This window comes from Ambystoma mexicanum, chromosome 11 (assembly GCF_040938575.1).
Source record: "Ambystoma mexicanum isolate Mex_15411 chromosome 11, UKY_AmexF1_1, whole genome shotgun sequence".
NCBI lineage: Eukaryota > Metazoa > Chordata > Amphibia > Caudata > Ambystomatidae > Ambystoma > Ambystoma mexicanum.
In genome coordinates, this window is record NC_090934.1 from 1,247,987,538 (window position 1) to 1,248,010,209 (window position 22,672).

General features: G+C 47.8%; 1 protein-coding gene across 7 annotated transcripts in view; it reads left to right on the plus strand.

Annotated features, from left to right (window-relative positions):
• Positions 1 to 22,672, plus strand: part of MYO9A (myosin IXA) — a 1,154,601-nt gene that overhangs the window by 746,978 nt on the left and 384,951 nt on the right. For all 7 annotated transcript variants that reach the window (XM_069624659.1, XM_069624658.1, XM_069624661.1 and 4 more), the window contains one exon: positions 5,036 to 5,146. In XM_069624659.1, coding sequence (XP_069480760.1) covers positions 5,036 to 5,146 — 111 coding nt within the window. The remainder of the gene's footprint in view (positions 1 to 5,035; positions 5,147 to 22,672) is intronic.

Sequence of the window (22,672 nt, forward strand, 5' to 3'; positions counted from 1 at the left end):
TGAGGTCCACAGATCGGTAGATACTAACACATACCCAACATTTAACATACACTGTACTTAAAGATAGTGGTACATAGTACATAAGAGTTTGATACAATCATTCGTCTATCCCAGAATTTTTGTACGGGAGAACAATTCATACAGGTTTTTACACCAAAACAATGAATGCCCGCTCTCTGTGACGGGCTTCTGTGCAGTTTAAAAGTCGACATAACTGTGTTTCATCCTAGTGCCCATTATGTGGACTACGAGTTAGTAGGCCTTCATCAGGACGGGAATTGATGTGTGGTCTCGGTTTGACTGCCCTAGAAAACAAATATAATGCGGATGAGTGTGGGTCTGTGTACGGGAAATTTCTCGAAAGTTTCCCGCAAATTGTAGTTTGTCTTGGGACTGGGTAGGCCCAACAGTCCAAGGGAGGAAGTCGTGTTTGGATCTTCCCTGTTGCTTAGAAGTTGAGGTTAGAACAGCAGCGGTGACGCAGACTCTGGTGGTCGCTGGATGTTGCTGGCAGTATCCTCTCTCATGCTGCTTCAGAATCTTCTGTTACAGTGGGCGACTCAATTTCAGCACCAAGACCTCGGAATTCATCTAGGAACACTGGCTGAGTCCACCAATCATGACCCATTCACCATTCAAACTGTGCAGGACAAAGTAAAGGGGAGTTTGTCACCTCCCCCATTTCCTGTCCAGCCAGTCACTCAAAAACCCTTTACTGGCTTTCCTTAGGAAGCCCGGCAAAGATAATGGTAACAGAGTATCCTCCCCCAACCAGTAAGGTACAAGAAGACATCAGAAAGGGCTTAGAAAAGTACAGCCACTGTTTTGGATAAATGGTGACCCTTGTGTCCCCTACTACAGCTTGGGAGACAACCTGCGACAAAAGTCCACAGAAAGTCGTGCAAAAAGGTACACTGCCACCATCCCGAACAGAGAGCTTGTTACAGCAACAAAAAAGTTACTTGAGCGTCAAGAAAAGGGATGCATTGGATCCCCTCAGCACTCCACGTAAGGTGGGTTTGCTGATCTCGCAAAAGAAAATACAGGTAGGATAAAAGGTATCCCCCTTCCTTGGTAACAGTGAGTTAACCAAGGGAAAATAAAGAAATACTAAAGTGTAAGCTCTAGGCACTCCCAGCAACACTACACAGAAAATGCTGCATGCTTGCTTTAGTAAAGTGTGGATGCCAGAAGAATTGGAGGAAAGCATGACTCCAAAATGAAATACCAAAAAGGGTTCCCAAAATCAGAGTAAAAGAATGTGAGAGTGTGGGAAAAGGATCCCACTCACTCAGGAGAACTAGTCAAAAATCCAGTGGTCCAGCAAGAAGTGCTGGGGGACTCGCAGGTGGAGAGCATTTCACAAACAAGGGTAAATCTACTGTAACACTTTCAAAACATATTTCCAGAAAAGCGCAGTGGACAAGGTTTGTATGTTATAAAAATACACGTAGCAAATATGCATTGAAATGCATCATAAACACTCAAATTAAATAGATCTAAAAATTAACAGGTTAAGATATGTTCGAACCGGGTCACTTTGCAACTTGTTGATACTGAACATAAGTCCCCATTGGGGGTTAGCACGCTGAATGCTATGCATTTTATCATGATTTGTGATGCATGAGAGAACATTTTTCTGGGCCAGTACCACCTTTTCAGCAGTTGTAAGGAGTAGCCGAGGAAATGCATGGCATTCCTGTTAAAAACCCCTTTCTTCTCAAAATGGGATTTACCAGATTTGCCCTTGATCTTTATCAATTAACTAGCAAAAAGTATCTGTACAGGCTCCGTAGACAGACATGATGACACTCATCAATTGTTGAAAATGGTTGCTGTCCCAATTCGCGTATCGCTTTATGCTTTGCACTCTGAAGTAAAGTTTTGGTCCTCGCGTTGAGATGCTTAAAATGAACTTTGTATGGTCCTCCTACGATCACATTGATGTTTTGCTGATTTCAGGCAACCATCTCATCTGTGAAGGGGCTGAAATCAGGGGAAAGGGGTGGCGTGTCCAAATGTCATGTAGCCAGTAATGTCTGGAGGGTCCTAACAGTTAACAATGCAAAATTTGGTGCAGATTGGTGGACCGGTGTGGAATTGTATAAGGAACAACCAGATTTTATACTTTAGATATAGAGAGATTCTTTGTTCTATAAAATGACTAGCAGAAGTACCCGTTCTCCCAACAGGTTCTATAGATAGATATGATAACATAGGTTGCTGTTCTGATTTGTTACCCGCTTGATGTGCTTTGCACCATGATGTAAACTGCACTGAGAATGGGCACGTGTGGCTGGCTGACATACCCCGGAGCAGACATTGGGGGGAGGCGAGTGTTAGTGTGCTGCTGCATACTGGGACCTTCTGTGCTCTCTCCCCACCTGTCGCCTCACCCTGGCCTGGTGCAGTTTGTTGCAGTGAATTGCAGTGCAGATATCTTGGAAACCGTGCATCCTAGGGCCTTCAGCTCAAATTCTGTTGCTTGTATCGAAACCGGTCCTTCTACGACCACATTTATGTTTCGCCGATTTCAGGCAACCGTCACTCCTTTGTTGCAAGAGTGCTGATTCCAGGGTTTGTGTGTTTTCCCATACACGTTCACCCAGGCCTAACGCTTGTGCATATTCAGGGAGCGTCTCTGAAGTCCCTGGACCCTTTTTACAAACAACAGCTTGCTACTTACTTAGATCTGAACAATCCACTGGAACTTTTCAGCCACTGTGCCTTACCTGCTTTGCCCTCCAATCTGACTTTGAAGAATTCATACCTAGGCAAGGATGGACTGCTAAAGCCTAAGTATTACAAGTCTTAAAGTGCTTACCTGTAATTTTAATAGTGTTCATCATTTTATTCCTTCAAATGAATATTCACAGTAATTCTAAAAAATGTTTTTTACTAACTTTTGAATTACATTCTGTGAGAAACCAGAAGGTGGCTCTCTAGCTAGTCCCAGGGGATCTGCCATCCAAGTGGCCAGGACACGGCCATCGTTATGACGGGTGACAGTTTCCCAATCCTCTCACGTAGGACATTAAAAACCACCCCCCCCCACTTTCCATCACAAACACTTTCGAACAACACAAAGGACAACAGACGAACACCAGATCCATTTACCTGACATGTCCCAATACAAGGGTCAGGCAAAGTTGGGCAATTGGTCAGAATCACACACATCTGACAGCCATTTCTGTTCCCCACAGGGATAAAAGGTGGAGCCCGAGAGCACAGTACGAACATGGCAGGCAGCACAACGAGACGGCTATTCTGGCGCGACAGTTCAAGAGAAGGAGAAAGTGGGTAGGAATCAAGAGGGTGGCTAGGAGAGAAGTGACCTTGCCCTTTTCGTCCCAGACCCGCTGAACCTTCAAGGAGGAAAACCTAAGACTGTGAACAATAGCACAAGTATCTTGCAGCTGATGTCAACGGTTCACAGGGCAAGCCTACGCCGATGAGCAGAAGCAAGGGAAGCTCCCGCGACCGTGGTACCGGCCTTGACTCCAATGAAGAGGAAAGGCAAGTGGTTCATGACAACCGTTGAGTCGAGGGGAGAACCGATCAGAACCAGGCTGTGATGAGTGAGAATCTCAAAGTGGCAAGTTTGAACCAAGTTCGATGAACTATGAATGAACCATAAAAAAGTGTTAAAGCGGAGACCAGCTGCAGAGGGAAACCAGCACCCCGTGAGTGCTAACTCCAAAGACTCTGGTCGATCTCCATCCCAGCAAGACTACAGATGCCAGAAGGCCATAAGAGAGCCACCAAAATAGGTCAAAGTGGTCATACTGATGGTCAAGCAAAATCCATGTAGAATCATAAGACTTTGATCTACAAACTGTGTGAAAGAAGGGGAAGTGAATCCCACACCGAGAGGCAACCAGGGAAGCAAATCCCAAGAGGGGCAAAGTCTAAAATCCCAAGAAACAGTGTGTTGACATGAGTGAACCTAGCCGAGGGATGTCCATTGGAACTATTTAAAAAGACATTAAGACTTATGAAGAAGAAATAGCCACAGTGAACCCACCGAGGTAGGCTAATATTTGGAAGGGGTCAGCGCCCAGAAGAGGGGGACCCATGGGTGAACCATTATCACCCTAAAGAACTTTCATTTGTTGAACGAACTTTTGTTTTATTAATTTGAATAAATCGGTTCCTCGACGGCAAGAGACTTTCAAGTGAAACGATACTTGGCCATCGACGGCCCTGATAGCTGAAAACTGAACTGTCATCTCGTGCTAGCAAAGCTCGAGAGTGTGCTGTGCTCCATGATCCCAACTTACCCCGTGCTCAAAACGTGGGACGGGAGACCCAGGCTACCGCATCCTGATGTATTATTTGAGAACACTTCTTTCTTTTCTTGAGAACTATCCCACACCCCTTTTGTATTAGTTGTATAGCCCCTCGTATTTGACACAACGGCACTAGGACTGCCTTTTTTTTCATTTGATGGTCGAAGCTTGCACCCATCTTACATTTAGTTTTAGATTAGGCGTTTTTCCAACCTGCATATAGCATTCATTGTTCAATAAACACCCTTGGATTGCGATCACTTGTGTCGGTCTTACTTGTCGCCACCATGAGTTCCTTACAACTCATTGATCTATTAAGTCTTTACACTGGGGTTTACTCGCCTGAATTATTGCATTGGTTTTCTATTGTGTTTATTAGCTTTGAAATAGTACTTACTTATCTGAAGATTTTTCTTTGCCTTGTGTATATATAAAATAATTATTTTGCTGTAACTGGAACTTTGGGCCCATGTATATTCTAAGTTATTTGTGCTAACCTACAGCCCACATCTCCCTCCTAAAATCAGCCTGTCTGCTCTGTCATAGCTACCATTACCTTGAGTGGTACAGGCCTGTAGTAGAAGTTGGAGCTCTGAATACCAAGGGGCCCGTTTTATAAAGTCCTACCACAGGGGGACTTTAGAAAAACTTCTTCCTAACATGTAATCCTTTTGATTGTGTTTCCATTTCATCCAAAGGCACGTGGCTTTCTTCCCACCTATATGCTCTGTCGATCTCTCTTTCAGCTTCCCTTGCGATTTAACGACAACTTGGTGCTGAGGCAGCTACGCTACACTGGCATGCTGGAGACGGTCCGAATACGGCAATCGGGATACAGCTGCAAGTACTCCTTCCAGGTGAGCTAACATTCATATTCTATTTCCTTTGAGCATGGTCTTCGAACTGTGGGGCCCGATGGATGTCCGGGGGAGGGGGTGAGGGGGGGGGCGCAAGGATCTTCCTAAAGGGAGTATGGTGAATACTATTAATAGGAAATCTAAGCAGACCTGCCATCTGGGTGGGCAGCAACACAATTATTTCCTCAAGGGGGACTTGGCATAAACAAGTTTGAGTACCACTGTCTTGGAGCCATCTTCACTATCTTCTAAGTCCAGTACCCCGTCATTAATTATTCTTTGAAGTCTGGATATTGCTGCATTTAGTATTCCTTTCAGATTGCATAAATCGCCTTCTCTTATTCCTTGCAGATCAAGTAACCTCTATGCGTATTGGTGCTTCCAGTTTAGATACCCTCCCGATTGTAGTTCAGAGAACCAGTAAAGGCCACACTGAACCAGACAAAGGCTGTGCCTCTTGACCTCATTTAGCTGCCCAGTGATGTTAGATGTCTTTATTTCTAAATACCGGTCTCATACTTCAGCCCCCATTTTCACCACCAGTGTCTCCAAAGACTCACCCAGGCTGACATTCTTCTGAACTTGGACTTATTGCCTTATGGATGAAAGCATCCTGCTATGAATGACACATAGTCATAGGAAAACTCTTATACTGTTCTGTGATTCCCAAAGCAGGTGAGGTTATAGACCTAAATGAACAGTGCCGTCTACTGCTAAGAGGAATATATCGGACCTGTTTATTATGAGGTGCCAATTTCCAAGAACTAAGCAAACAGGCAATATTAAAGTCTTTCTTGCATCAGTAGTAAACGGGGTCGAGCAGGCAAGAACAACTCTTAAGAGGAAAGCAGATTTGCAAAAAAAAGGAGGCAACACATTAACGCTTTGAATGAAGACATTTTCAAACCTATTACGAAAAGAGGCTTTGTATACCTTCAGAAGCAAGCAAGGTGTTGATGCTGGTAAGTAATTCACGTTCAGAAAGTCTCTAGGAGTGACCTATGGTTTTAGTCGTACTTGGTATGGTCAACCTTTAGATTTGGGTGTTCAGTTTGGCAAATTATACCCCTTAGTGCCTCATAAGAATCAGTGAGAAAAGAACAGGAATTGACTGAGCAGGATCCTCGTCCTGATGCTGGGTGTTCCTCTGTGGTAAGTATAGGATCCAATGTTAAAGACGGAGACCAAAGGTAAACACAGAGTTGGCTTTGTTACACTTACAGTTGGGTATCTTTGACATTTTCTCTCAGGACCTTGCATGGGGAGAGGCCAGCAGCAGTGGTTTCTATGTTGGGATTGTCCAGCAAATGGTGCATTTGAAGATCTTTTAGTTAGAAAGACTTATGTGGGCCACAGTGGGGGTGCTACGGAGAAACAGTAGTGCTGGAGCTTTCAGTTGGAAAAGCACTTTGTTGAATAAGAAACTTCAGTAAGAGGAAGAGCAGATGGTACCCCGCAAAGCAAGTTCCACTAGCAGATGGGCGCCTCAGAGTCCAGATGTTACTTTTTGATTTCTTTCGGAGATTAGCGTAGCTTTTTAATTTGGGTAGCCCGGGCCACCTGCCCTTTAAATATACTCATGAAGTAGGTGTTGGGCTACTGCCTGTTCATGTTGGGTGTGCACAGTGGGTGGGGGTCTAGCGCATTCTTTACTTCCTCTCAGCGGTAAAGGTGGGACAACAGCAGAAGAGTGTTGCACTTGTCATTCAGATCGTGCAAGTGTGGGAAGCATGGATGGGGAGAAGTGCATGTAAATCAATAAGTGCTGCCGGAGGCTGGTTCATAAGTGCAGAGAGACAAGGGGCTGTAGGGTTGCAGATACAGACCCTTAAGTGCTGGGGGAGCCCGGAGGCAGTGCAAGGGCAACTGGACATACAGGCGCCTGGGCCCAGAGTTTCAGTGGGAGCCCAGGTGACCAGTGTGCCGAGCAGTCAGGGACATCAGCAAGGTAGAGGAAGAGAGAAAGCGTAAGCGAAAAGGAAGATTTTGCGTTGCTCCCGGAACCGGAGGTGGTGCTGCTCAAGTTTGAAACAGGCAGGGAGTCCGAGAGGAAGAATAGGGTGCCGGAGAGGTGGTTAAGGGAGGAGGCAACAGGGCAGCCAAAGAAACAGCAGATGATGCCAGAGAGGTGGTGGAGGAAGGGGTCAAAAAGGTGGCCAATGAAGCAGTGGAGGGTGGCGGAGGAAGGAGGCGGCAGAGTAGCCAGAGAGGGGTAAGGAGGGATAGCAGGAGAAGAAAGGAAGTTGATAAGTTGCGAGAAGAGTCTATCAAAAAGGAGGAGATTGGCCTGAGGGCCCTGGACCAAGATGGTACCATTTGAGTAGACATTAAGGATGGTCTTAGAGGAGTGAAAGGGGGCCAGGAGGGCCTCCCACTGGGTGCTACATTAATGGGAGATGAGTAAAAAGGAGAGAGAACAGAGACCATATGGTGACATTTCTTAAATTGACAGTTCAAGACAACTTTCTCAGATAAATGTCTTGTTTTAACCGAGGGGTTTGTCCCAGAAATCTGAAGTATAATTCTCCTAATTGTTTCAAGGGATCTGGAAACATCAGTAAAACACTATTAATAGTCAGTTTCTCATAGTTTGCAACTTTATCTCTTTTATAATGGGTAACATGTTCTCAAGTTAATAGTTCCTTCACCTTTCTCACAGTGTTGGTTGTTGAGTACCAGAAGTGGCCCCTTCCACCACAGGGCTAATGATGACTTCCACTGATGCACTTTCACATGAATATAGTCCCCAGGATCCAGTGAATGGCATAACTGTTCTGGTACTTTCATTGAACTGCTAGTGGACATTTGATAAGTGCATTGTGATATTAAATCATCATTGTATGTCAGATGCACATTCATTTGAGATGTAGTTAATGGTGGTGATGAGCGAAGACGCCTTGAATGGCCCATTAAGACTTCTTGTGGGCTTAGCCCAGTTCCCATATTGTTTGTACTGTGAATGTTAAAAAGTACTTATGAAAGGGCACCTGGACACTTAAGAGCTGTCTGTGCACATAACTTGGACAGTCTCTTCTTTTATCACCCTTTTATGTGTCATAGGGAAACAAAGGGCAGTGAATATGACAAGGAAAATGTGCACAAGATCACACAATGAGTCGATACGTTTCAAACAACATACATGCAGGAACCAAGAAACATGCACGCTAACACCCAGGAGGTGAAAGTAGAATGTGATACAAATATATGAAAAGGGATTTGGGATAAGCACCTAGAAGCTCCTTATGATTACAAAGAAAGTCTGCAAGCCTCTTGTCGAGAATCGCTGCTACAGGTACTGTTAGAAATAAGCCTGAATACAGGACAAACGATGACATGGTCTGTGAGCTATCACCTTTGATGGTATTATTAAAGGTAACTTAAAGGCAATACTCATTAGGACAAGAAACACAACCTGGAACGTCAGCGAAGTCCACAAATCATGCTAATCAAACAGGGATCCAGAAAGGCTATAACAGCAAAGGGAGAACAACTTAACGCATACGACCTCTGACAAGGGACAAGTACGATTAGAGTTTACAGGATAGTAATGAAAACACAGGCGTCCGCGCAGGAACTGGATACATCATCTCCACACCTAACAATCAATGGGAGGTGCCTAAAGGATCAAGTTTACACTGCAGAACAGAGCAAGGTCAAAGAATATAGAACTTATTATCTTGGCTGCCAAGAAAAAGGAAAACACTGGAAAGTTACCTGCAAAACAGAGGAAGCGTAAAAGGAATCCAAGAATCCAGTGATCCAGAAACGGGAAACAAGAAACTAAGATTAAAAAACTTGCAACAAAGGACCAGCCACAAACTGGAATAACGAAGCAAACTGAGGCTTTAAAAGCTGGCTAATGATCACATGCTTTCTAGCACCTGCCAGCCGAAGGTGTTCCTTATCATCCACCCAATGTTGTTCTGCTAGGGTGGAGATGAAGCAGTGGTCAGGGAGTTCTGGGAAGCATAGTCTTTTGAATCCAGAAGGGCAAAAACATGGACTGAAGTGCTTCTAATCAGGCCGTATAAAAGAAGAATCAGAGGCAGTGCTCTGGTGAGGAAGATGCTCATGAGTCAAAGACACTCATGAAGGACTTAATCGCTTGGGGTAGGCACTGGTGAGTCCTAGAGGAGGATGGCAGGCTAATGCAACATTTAGAAGACCATTACAGACAGTCTGGTAGCCTTTCTGCCAAGAGCACACAGGCAGAAGGGGTAGAAGCTGCAGGCAGGCTGACAAGTCTCATTATCTGTGGCAGCATACTCTGGAGGCTCTGGTGCTGAAGTCCAGCAGTTCAGGGAGTCCCCTTGTGAAGAAGGTAGTCTGTTTTTCCCCCCTGAAGGCAGACGACAGGCAGGCTGGAGGTTCTTCATAAGTAGATGCTTGAGGTTCAGGAGGGATCTCTGGAACCGAAGGATATGTAGTATGATATGACACTCTAGATGGGTATCCCTGCACTGAAATGAGCATGCCATAGGTGTCCTGAGGAGCTGAAGGCGGAAATGCAGCATGCACTGGAATTGAAGGCATGCATTTAGGCCATCTCAGTAGCTGAAGGAAAGCATGTAAAAGGCTCTGGGGCTGACCACTTGCATCATGTAGGCTCTTGAGTAAATAGCAGACTGTTAGGGAGTTTTACTAAAGTCCACCACAGGGATCCAACTCTTAGTATAGGCCTGAACTACCCAAAAGGTTTGGTAGCGATGGCTGAGCAGCCAGGCTTATTTTAGGAGAGAAGGGGTGTAGTAGAGGACAATGACATTTGAGCACACGGTCAAGAAGTCACTTGCCGTTTCATATAAATATTTATTAAACATACTAGGAAGTGTTAAATTCACTTTTCAATTCAGGTAAGTAAGAGAGACATTTATACATATATACAGTGAGGCTTTTGCAGTAGTAACTAAATTCAATGGTAAACCTTAAGTCGGAATGCAGGTAAGTGAAAGTTTCTTTAGTTTAGCAAAAGTATTCATCAATCAACAATCATTAACTGATAATACTGGTAAGTAAAATAACTTGTTACACATTCGTAGAATAGTTGGAAGCAATTCAAGATAAGTAGAGCATTTGGCAAATAATGCTTTAGCATCACTGTTTCAAGGAAGAATGAATGAATCAAAACCAACACAGAGCATGAAAGACTTGATTTTACATTCAGAGGCCTTAGGCTTTAGCAGTCCATCCCCATCTAGGTTTGAGAGTCTTAGAGTCGTCAGATTGGGGGGCAAACATAGGTAAGGCAGCAGCTGTAAAGAGTTCCAAAAGAAGACATGTAGCAAATGAGTATGATTTCTTTGTTGTGAAAAAGGGCCAGGGCCAGGGGCTTTGGAGAAAACTCCCTCTAGGCGCAGAGGCATTAGGCCTGGGAAAACGTGTATGGGCAAACTCCCAAACATACAACTTAGTACTCCAGCAACACAGGAGCAGCAAAGCAACTCTAAGTAAGTTCTACCTAGAGTTTCATAGTACCTTAAGCGTGAAGAAGATGCAGCACAAAGCTTCCATGATGTAACAGCAGCAGACCCGGTCACCGGATTCTTGGTCAGGCAGATTGAAGAAGGGACAATGGATGGATCTTCGCCACAGCAGTTGAGTGGAGAGGTTCACAGCAAAGGATTATTCATGATTCTGTGGTTTTGGCACCCTTTTCAAATTACCAATGAAGAACGGATATAGCCCAGTCGACTCAACTTGCTCTCTCGTTCCAGTCTTCGGATGAGGGGACTTCAAGGAGCAGAATCTTGTCTCTGGAGGTCCGTAAGGAGTCCACCAAAGTTTCGGGGGGGTTTCAATCTTCAGGGGTTTCAATCTTCGGAAGGTGATGCAGTGCACACTGGCCACAGGTCCCAGGGAATTGGCGGTTTGTAGCCTGTGAACGTCACAGCTCGTTGTGAGATGGCTTGAAATACGGGTCGTCTCCTCTTCGGAATGGATCTTCCAGCAGTCGACTCTGGCTTCAGCATCCAGACCTTTGCCTTTTATGCAGGAAACTAGCCATTCAACATGTGTGCTGTCAGTCAAACTTGGGGTGTGGGCTGTTCTTTTAGGACAGCCAGCCTCGAGTTAGAACTGGATCTAAGCAGGCACACTCAAGGGCAAAGACCTGTAGTGTTTTGGAGTCCTCCTAGCTTCCTGTCCTCCCAAACACACTGGCGCCTTCGGGCGGGCTTCACAAAGGTATTCTGGTGAAGACAAAAGACACAGACACCTCCCGCCAGCATAGCAAAAGAAAGAACAAACCATTGTGAGTTGAAGAAAAAAGACTAACTATTTTGGATCAATGGTGTCCCATGTGAGCCTTACCGCAACTGCGAATGCAGCCTGCGTTGTAAGTTTCACAAAATTAGTAGAACAAGTATTCACTGCCACCTGCTACTTGGATGGAATCGTATTGTAACCAAAAAGTTACAGAAGGAAGATGAGACCAAAAGTGTCTATAAGGAGGGGTGCTCGGCTTACAAGAAAAGCCTAGATAGGATAAAAAATGCCCTCCTATACTTGGGAACAGTAGTTCTCGCAAAGGAATATGAATAAAACCAAAGAGGGAAGCTCAAGGAGCTTCCAGTAACACTGCACATAATATGCTGTGTGCTACAATAGGAAATTACAGATGACATAGAAAAAGATGGAGGAAAGTGACTCCCATCAAAATAAAGCCAGAAAGAGGGGTGGGGGGGCAGAGTACAAAAATAAGAATGGGTGAGTGAGGAAAGATTCCCACTCACTCATGAGTCAGTAAAACCCAATAGTCCAGCAAAAAAATGCTGGGGACTCACAACGTGAGGAGAATGTCACACAAGATGAAGTCTACCTAACAGAGACATGCCGAATGTTCAGTGATTGAAGATACTTGTGCCAAAGATACCTCTGGAGCTGGAGAGCTGGGGACTGGAATGCAGAAGTGTCAAGCTATAGGAAAACCCAAGGCTCAGAAGCCGACAGACACATTAGAGACTCCGAAAACGAAGGCACTGCCAGATTAGTAGATTTCTTGGCACCAGTAACCAATGACCGGGCTGTACATTTGTACTCTGTTTCCACAGTGAATAACAGTCTCTTGCTTTATGGTAGTCAAAATCAATCAGAAGAATCACAATGGTAAAGTCTCTGTTAATCCAGATCTGGTCAATTGGCCACTCATATGTCCTAGCCTCTGAAAGAAGCGTATTAACAACTAACTGTTCAGGAATTGCTGGCAAGGTTTCTGGTTCCTCAGACTACGGTTTAAATTCATCAGAGCATGGAATCACTTACTTTTCATTATGACCCACTCTGGTAGAAGGATCAGTGAACATAGAGGTAGAGTTGTGTTCCACCTCAGCAGTAGCATTTACTTCAGTCTCAGCAACTACTTCCAGAGCAGTGTGTAATCCAACTGTAGGGTCTGTACATAACCAGTCTGTTGGATTGGGTTTGAAAATCAGAAGCTAACGTGTGTGCTAGTTGTGGGCTGTGACTAACTGCTACAAAGGAAATCCTAGGAAAAGGAGTGCACAGTGTGTCTTCAGCTAAATGGGATTCCTAAAAGATGGGAGACACATCTCTGAAATAGAGCTCTGATTAATTTCTACACTAGTAAAAACATTTACAATCCAGCTGGTCTTACATTCTGACAAGGATAATTTTCTAGTTAAGACTCTGCACATAGGGAATGGACAGTTTTCACTTTAACAGGGGGCAAGTTCTGAGGTGTATTCAGTAAAGACTGAAAGGTTGCATTCTCTTCTTGTAAAGAAACATTCCTGTGTTAACTCCTGAATCTGAGCTTTAGGCTTATCATGTATTAACTGTACATCAACATCCGTAGGCACAGTGGGAGGCATGGTAGCAGCAGAGCTAGGTCCTGCACTAGAAATTTAGATGTGCCCTGATTGAATGCACATTGACATTTACTGCTTGTGTAGGTCCTTTGATTTCTTCTTTCTTTTGCCAATTTTGTCTGGGTTTCCCTTAAACTAACATTTTTTTTTTATCAAATTCTTGACTGTTGGGAAGATGTTCTCTTTACTGCTTTCATCCCATAGACTTGTGTGAAGTGTGGTTATGATCCATTTTCTTTCGGAACTTTGTGGTAACCTATATAATCTGTCCAGATTGGGCTACTGGCAGCAGATATTTTTCTACTATGTTTTTTACTTTTAACTATGCTTTTGTGTTTTACTGCTTAATGCCACAAAGTGTTCCATATACTCTAATAAGGCAATGCCATGAGATTTTGGCCATGTTGTCCTTTTGTCTTCTTTCTCTTGGGTGTGGAATGGCCATATATGAAAACCCCTTTCCAGGGCAAAGCCTAGCCGGGAAAGTTGTGGTCTGTGTGTTTGACCAAATGTGGGGGTTGGACCATCTGGTTTCAGTCCACATCTGTGCCCCTGAGCGTCTGTTGCTGGGCAGAATGTGAGGCCAGCGGCTGTCCATGATAGGACAGCACCAGGCAATTTGAATGGTGCAAGTCCTTATCATTCATTGGGGGGACACTGTAGCGACTCCAGTCCAAAATCAGGGTGAAAGGAGGGCTCCTGCAGCCATGCCACAGATCATCATTGGAGGCAAGACCCATACGTCGAAGTGCAGCCCACGGAAGACTCAAGGACAACCGTTGTGGCTGACCAACATTGCCTCCATCCAAGTCCAGGTGAAGCCCTGCTCCTCTGTCCTGATCTCAAGAAAGACTTTGTCGGTGCCTCAACTCCTGGACGTGTGGTAACAACCAGTCTCATAACCGTGAGGATCTATGTCTGCTAAGCCTTCGGAAGTGTCCCTGGACTACTTGGCGGACAGGCTAGCTCTCTCCTGGGCTATCTTGCTGGCACTGTTCGGAGTGCATCCTTGGCACTTGAAGGATCTTAAACCTATGCTACAAGACACCTCTGCTTGTATTTTCACCCTTCCAGTCCCAACATAAGCCGTGCAGGACCTAATCCTTTTTTCACCAACCAAATATTGCCTCTCAACGCCTGACCATGGTGACTCCCATTGAATCCTGTCTTCCTCGCCCCGATGAGGTCTCCTGCACATGAGACGTCTTCTTCGTTTCATGTCAATGGGGACCACCTGGCCAGTCTCTAGAACCGTAATAGTACAACGACCTACCAAAATGAAATCTCACGCCCTGAAAATGACATCTGAACACGCAACCCTTGGGCCTCCCTCGACCGGACCAAGCACAGAAATACCTGACCCTAATGGATTACAGAACCTCTGAAGTGGTCGCCGCACAGCCTACTGGATTGAGGCCATTGGACTTCACCAGCACCAGGCAGGAGCCCGTGCTCACCAGCGGCCATGATGAAAGGTAAGCCCAAGAGGGCATTGAAGCAGCACCACAAAGCGTGCACCTGCTTGTACCAGATCTCCCTGCGCTTCTAAAAGCAGCACTATTGTGCATCCGGCTTCCGGAACGCAATGCTGTTAAAAGCGTTAGCAAAATCACCGCTACATCCACCACAAAGTGTTTTTTCCCTGGCATTCGATTTATTGTGCAGCTTAAAAGCTACACACCTCGCCACATCCTGCATAGGATTTGCCACATTGCATAAACGTTAGTCTGCCATTATATAACAGTACAAAGGGCCTTGTGATTGCCCAGCTACTGCACTGCACGACCTGCTGAAGACCATTCCAAAATGGCCGCCCATCGCACTCTGGAGTGCCCCCTAACCTGCTCATCAGGCTACAGTGGCTGCCGCATCCCCATTGGCCAGCTACATCACCTAACAGGCCAATCTGAAGCCGGCAGGCGCAGCCGGCCCTTACCCCGAAGGCCTGCCCTAAGGCCCTGTTGGCACCCCTGTTAGCGCACTGAGGCGCACACAGAGGACATTAGATCTTGAACATGACCATCAGTGCCCCTGCTCTCACAGACATACCCGGTACCACTCAACCCTACGTCACATGAGGGAAATATACTGCTCATAATCCAACCCAGCTCCTGACAAACTACCACCCTTCAAGTCACGCCCTACCCACATGTATGCTTTGTTACTAACTCTTTTTGGCTCACTTAGCATAAATGTTGCATTCATATACAGGCCTTCTAATCGGACTACAGATTCTAGCATCTAGCTGCCTAGCCATTTGAATGTTACTTTTAGCATCTAGCTGCCTCGCCATTTGAATGTTGTTGAACATGCCCAATTGATTGCTGCCGCCCTCTGCCACAATTAATTGTTGTTGAAGTGTTAACTGCCTGCCACTAGCGGCCCTGATCAACTGTGTGTTACTGCCTGCCCACATAAACGGTGTTAGTGCCTGCCTGCCTGTACATATGTTGTCTACAAATGCAGCCCCTTGGCACACTCCCCGCAGCGCCTACGCACCTCCATCCCTCATCCTCCATTCTCATCATACCCCTCTCCCTTCTGGCCATCTGCAGCATGCTGCCTGCGCACCCAAACCAGCATGCTCATCCATGCCCTACTCCACCACCTAACCTCATACACTCCACACCATTGTCTGCACTCCAACCGACACTCATCCACCGTACCGATCTGATCGGACATCACCCACCCCGCCTCAGGCTCTGTAGAGTAAGAACACACACCAAACCCCTCTGCAGCACTCCACCCTACACACTCCTTAGGAACAACAGACTCAGCTCTCGCACCCACACATCAGTCGCACAGCCTCACCTCTCTGACCATGCTCACTACCCTAACACCCATCACGCCGCACCTGTCACGCCCCGTCCTCCCACACAAACATGCACCTTCCACCTCCAGCACCCCCATCGCCAACACACGCACACTCCACCACCAGATTTAAGATGTGCACTCATCAATGCGCGCTCTGTCCATGCTCATGCCATTGAAATCAATGACCTTATCACCACCCACAATCTTGATCTACTTGCCATATCCGAAACCTGGCTCCATGAAGCTTCCAGTCCATCCACCTCACCCTCCCACAAAACTATACCATCCTCAGACAGGACCGTAAGAACTCTAAAGGTGGTGGCGGCGTCGCCCTCATCTTTAGAGACTCCCTCGCCATGAGAATGTGTAATCAACAATGGAGCAATAATGCTGATGATCTCACTGCTAAACTAGCCCTCTCCCCTAACTGCACCATAAACTTCATCACCTACAGACCACCAGGATCGCCCCCTGACTACCAAAAGCAACTCCTCCAAAACATAGGCAACAACCTCAAAAGCAAACCCTAAAGCGTCCTTCTAGGGGATATTTAACCTTGTTTTATCTGACCCAAAGGACAAAGCAGCCGCAAATTTAGCCAAAGAACTATCACACATGGGCTTCGAACTCAAAATTGCTGCTCCCACTCATAACAAAGGCAGATCCATTGACCGGCTAGCTGATCACAACTGCTCATCTGCTATCACCTCCATCTCGGCCCTCCCATGGACGGACCATTACCTCATTCAATTCTCCATTCCTACCACGCCCACCCATAAAAGCTTAACTCATGCCCCTCCCGCTATAGTAAGAAGCTCCAAAAAACTCACTGCTTCCAATCTCATTCCTCTCCTCGATATCCCTGATCTCAAGCCTCCATTTACCCATGACCCTCCCTCACCAACATCTACTCCAGTGCACTCAATAAAGCCATCAAACTCTTGCCCCTCTATAAGATAAAAAAGGGAAGAAATCAATGCACTGGAACTCTTGGTTCACTGATGAACTATCTGACCTTCGTACCAAGAAGCGCAAAGCTCTATCAAAATGGCAATCAGCGCCTAACTAATCCTCGCTTAACGATTTCAAACTGATCTCGTCGACCTACAAAAAAGCTATATTCCACGCTAAATCCGAATCCTATAACCAGAGAATTACTAATGCCAGCTCCAAATCAAGAGAAATATTCTCCATATTCAAAGAACTCACCACACCTGCCTCCAGCCCAGACGAAATCATCAAGGATGAAGCATGGTGCACATGCATTCAGTCTGCCCTCCTGAATAAAGTCAACACACTCCAAAACAAAATAGCCTCCCAGCGCAAAGCTCTCAACACCCCCACCTGCTCGTCCATACCTCCCACTAACAACTCTCTCACAAACACCCCTTTTCGCTTTTAGAGAAGTCTGAGTCGGAAGGCAAGGATCTCCTCAAACAAATCAAACCTTCCACTTGCAAAGGGGATATCTGCCCACCCTCCTTAATCAGAGAGTGCTCAGAACCCCTCACCCCTATCATCACGGCTTTCATCAATGCCTCATTCGCGTCTGGAACCGTACCACAATGCCTAAAAGAAGCTTGGGTTTGCCCGCTCCTGAAAAAACCCTCTCTCGATCCTTCCTCCCCTAATAACTATCGCCCCTTCACCACCGTCCCTTTCCTCCTCAAAATCCTAGACAAAGCAGAACACAACCAAATCCAACACTACCTGGAAACCAACACCATCCTAGGCAAAAGACAATCAGGTTTCCGCAAAGGCCACAGAACTGAAACTGCCCTTCTAGATCTAAAGAATCAAATTACCAAGATTATGCACACAGGCAAACCTGCTCTCCTCCTACTGCTCGACCTCTCTGCAGCATTCGACCTGGTCGACCACATCATTCTCACATCTCACCTCTTCAATGCTGCTCACTTCTCCCACAAGGCAACCACCTGGATCGCATCCTTCCTTGAAGGTAGGGCCATGAAAGTGTATTCTGACCAGGCCAGCGCCCCCCCTCCCCCCACCACTATAAGTTGTGGAGTCCCACAAGGGTCTTGCACGGCACCGACGCTCTACAACCTATTCACCAAACCCCTCTTTGACTTACTGGACTCCCTCAACATAGCCTACACAAACTACGCCGATGACACGCAAGTTCTCCTCCCCCTTTCCGGAGATTACGACCAAGACTCAGAAGCCCTCCTCAAAATCTATTCCACCATCCAAACCTGGATGGCTATCAATGGTCTCTGCTTAAACTGAGACAAAACCGAAATCATCATCATCATCCTAGCCCCCAGCGAAACACTAACTAAACTCAGCCCCGATTACTCTCACATGATCATTGACAGTATTAGCATACCTGTCTCTGCTGCCGTCAAGACCTTCGCCTCAGCATCTGCTCTGTCCACCAAATTCATCTATGCCATAAAACCCTACCTTACCATGCCCAACTGCCTCTCCGTAGCCAGAGCAACTATAGGAGCCAGATTGGACTACTGCAATGCCCTCCTGGCAGGCACATCGACTAAAAACCTAAGCAGGCTTCAAATAGTGCAAAATAATGCCCTGCGAGCTGCACTACACATCCCCAAAACTGACCATATTTCACAGGCCAGAAGACGCGCCCATTGGCTCCCAGTCAAGGAAAGAATCAACTTTAAAATTCTCACTCTCTCACACAAGTGCATCAATCACACAGCACCCCCATACCTATCTGAAACGATAACAAAGAACTCTACCCGTCCTAGAAGAAGCCATCACGCCAACCAACTCTGGGTACCCACTGTAAGAAGAGCCAAAGCCGTCGGCATTGGCTTCCCACACATAGCACCTAAGCTCTGGAATGCCCTCCCCAACTCACTCAGAGCAGAACCATCGCTATACTCCTTTTGCAAATCCCTCAAAACTACACTATTCAACTAACATCCCCCCTACACCTATACTTACTGTCTTACGTCTGCTACGTAATGTGTCATGTAATGAAATTTGCTCTGTAACTTCTTCCTTCCACTGTAACCAGATTGTCTTCATGTAACAGCGCCACGATGCCCCCAGGCTGACGTGCGCTTTAAACAAATTTGAATAAATAAATAAAAAATGAAAAAGGTGTGTAAGTTAATATTCCTGTTTTGTCTCCGCATAGGGTTATGTTATGTTAACTAATCTGAAAAAGCGCACATTTGCCTGAGACATCTTGGCGGTAGGGGATACAAACAGGGCCACCTATGACCTAGAACAAATGGGTTTTCAGCAAGTGTCGGATAACACCAAAAGGTCCTCTCTAGCCCAGATGGAGTGTGTGAGAGAATTCCAAAGCTGTGCCACAGAAATTGAAAAGGATTGGCTGCGCAACCCAGTGAGCCATAAGCGTGGCACTGAGATCAGGCGGGCGTCTTGCAAGCATAGCGAGCCGACTGGTCAGGAAGGTTGGAACTTCTCCTGTAGATACTCTGCGCCTTGGCGATTGTAGGCCCGGTGCACAATGCACAAAGATTTGAAAATGATGCGTTTTTGGACTGGCAGCCAATGCAGTGAGCAGAGTACAGGAAAGAGGTGCGAGCCGCAAGATTTTGCAGCAACTGGAAACGATGGAAAAAGTACAGTTGCTGTGCGAAAACAAGGAATTACTGTAGTCTATGCGGCTTAAGATGAGAGAGGCCACCACAGGGGCACGGAAATGAGAAGGTTATAAAGGGCTGGACCTTGCGAAGGACCCGTAGTTGAAAGTGACCGGTTTTGCAGATAGAGCTGACCTGTGCTTCGGTGGACAAAGATGCAGAAAACGTGAAGCCAAGGTTTTTTTGCCACCGGAACGGTGTCGGGCAGGGACCCGGCTCGGAAGGCCAGCAAGAGGGAGACAAGAAAGTACCGAACGACTAGAGTGGGGACCGGGGGAGGGGCCAACCACCAGTACCTTCTCCATTAAGCTCTTAAATGGGTGTAAAGCCAAGGCCCTTTCTCCACCATGCCTTTGTCAGATCGGTGGTGGTCTATTCAAGGTTCTCCAGCATGGGGGTCTGGCATGGATTCACATGCTCGTGAATATTCCCAGTCTTCAGGCTGGGAATCCTCGGTACAGAAAAAAATCAGTATCCGTTTTGTTTCTGATCTGTCTTTCCTAGTAGTAACCAATCACTGATCTCTGGGTCATACTGCCCACAGCCAATGACTGCCCTCTCCCTAAGCCCCGCCTCCGGCAGCCATCCTCAGATTTTTACCGCACGTTCAAATGTTGGGAGTCCTCGTGTTATAGTTCTCGAGCTTTTGCTGCGTTTTCGTGCTTTTTCAAAGAGAATTTCTAATTTTTCGGTTAATTTGAGCCTCAAGCTCCACCGTCTTTACATCCGATCAACGGGGACCCGTTTCGGAAGTTTCTATGCCCCTCAAGGGTGAATATTTTGACGAACGACACTTTTGAGGGATTCCAGAAGTTTCTGAGGCCGACCCCGGACATGGCCCAGGAGAAAGGTAGCTTGACGTCCCCCGGGAAGCTGTTCAGGGCCTGCCCTGGATGCCAGCTGCAGAACGTGTTCAAGGAAGACGAGCATTCCTTATGCCTGTACTGTCTTCACGAGGACAAAACGCACGTGGAGGACTGTGCGTTTTGCGGGAACATGTCGGAGCGGACCATGAGGGACCGCCATCTTCGTCTAGCCAAATGGCTGGAGGGAAAGAGCCCGTCAGGTGAGAAGAAAAAGAAGAAATCTTCTAAGTCCTGTAAGGGCGCTCCGGCGATGGGGGCCCAACAGAAGGCTAAGCACCGCGAGTCCAAGGGCATCGGGAGCACCGAACGGTCAGGCTCCTCGGCTGCCAGGCAGGGCGCATCCTCCCCGGCGCCATCAACCACGAGCCAACGCTCTGGCTCGGGTAAGAGGAAATCCGAGAACCCGGCCAAGCTTCTGGAGAGGCCCCGGTCGATCTCGAAGATTTCAGCTGATGGGGAGCCCTCCCCCAAGGTGAAGGCCACAAGCATGCAGTCAGTGAATAAGGCCTTGATTCACCCAGCCAAGGCCTCTATCGAGAAGGTTGCGGCAACCCTGGCGCAGCCTGCGGAGGTTACACCTGTGGTAGCGGCCTCGGGCCCAGAGTCTCCCTGCCACCTCGGAGGGAGGCATCTTTCAAGCCTATCGAAAGAACCCCCACGAAGCCCCCGGCGGAGAAAGAAGGGGGGGGCCAGTGGCCGTCGTGGATTCAGACACAGCCTCCGAGGAGGAACTTGTTGAAGTCCCTGAGAGCCACGACGCGGGCATGGAGGAGGACCAGCCCGTCGAGAGGCATCCGACGAGGGGGACGACGAAAGCGACAGTGGCGCCGACGGGACCCCAGACCAACCGTCATGCCCGTCGCAGCAAGTGCCGCAGGACAACTCGGCAGCCATTTTGATGGTAATTCAATCCTTATGCTCGGAAATAAGGACTATATTGCCTTTACCCCTGACGGAGGAGCCAGAACCAGGCCCGACGGAGGAGCCTGGGGTAGGCCCGTCAGGAAGTCCACCACCCAAGAGGAGAAGAACACATCCTCCTACACCCTTCCAGCCCTCGAGGCCTGCTCAACCCTCCTCCCCGTCCACGGTCCGCGGGGATGACACGGCCACGACGGGCACGGACGACGACGAGGGCGGCGACGACTGGGTGGACCTCCTGTCGTAAAATCCCCACCCCGACCCCGGGCGTCCCCGCCCGATGAGATTGGATCCTTCCATGCAATGATCTCCAGGGCATCCAAGCTTTTCCAGCCAGCTCTGCCCCGAAGAAAGGGAGGAGGGGTTCCTCTATCAATGTCGAGAGACCAAGAGAAAGACGGTCCTCGCGGTACCTCTACTGGATGACATCTGGGACGAGGGGCTCTCCCTCAAGAACCCGTCCACGACGCCGGCAAAAAGGGACCGATACGAAAAGAAGTACCGGGTCCCCGACGCGGCCCCTCTGTGCCTTAGAGCACAGCCGACCCCGGATTCAGTCGTCTCAGCGGCAGCTAGGAAGAAGGCGGGGGGCAGCATCGACTTCACCGCCGGACGGCGAGAGAAAGAAGTTTGACGCAATGGGACGAGTCATCACGTCGACGGCGACGACGATTAAGGTGGCCAACGCCCTGGCTATCGTCGCCCGTTACGACAGGGAACTTTGGTATAAAATCGCTCCCTTGTTGGACTTCCTGCCGGATGACAAGAGGGCAGACGCCCTGGAAATTTTGCAAGAAGGCGAGGTGGCGTTGGACCACGCCATAACGGTGGTGACGGACATCGCTGACACCGGTTTCCGCCAGTTGGGCAATGGTGTTTGCCTCAGACGGCGCGGATGGCTTAAGGCGACGGATTACCGCCAGGACGTACAAGCCAAAGTGTTGGACATGCCCTTCGACAGGAACAACCTGTTTGGGAAGACAGTCGATGAGTCCCTGCAAGCCATCAAAACGGACACTGAGACAGCCCGGGCCCTGGGAGTTCTCCAGCAACGACGGCCGTCCCTTCGGAACACCGGAGGCAAGCAAGGGGCCTCCAAAGGTTCCGGCTGCGCCTCCTCTACCTACCGCCAAGCGGCCCATTCCTCGTTGCAGGAGGCCTATAGAGGACGGGGCAAGTCTGGAGGTTCCCGCCATCGTCGCCAGGGAGGTCAAGGCAGCAAGGCGGCCTCAAAACAGGACTGAACCGACAGTGGCGTCGGGCCCCCACCGAAGCACCCTGGTGGGAGGCCGGCTGGCGAAGTTCGTCAGCGTGTGGGAGTCCATCTCCACTGACCGTTGGGTGCTGGAAACCCTGGCCCAGGGGCACGCCTTTGAGTTTCTAAAGTGCCCTCGCGTGCCACCCGTGGCCAGGAAGGAAAACCACGTACCCCAGCTGCTGCTGGAGGTAAGGGCGATGCTCAAGAAAGGTGCCATCGAGCTCGTCCCAAAG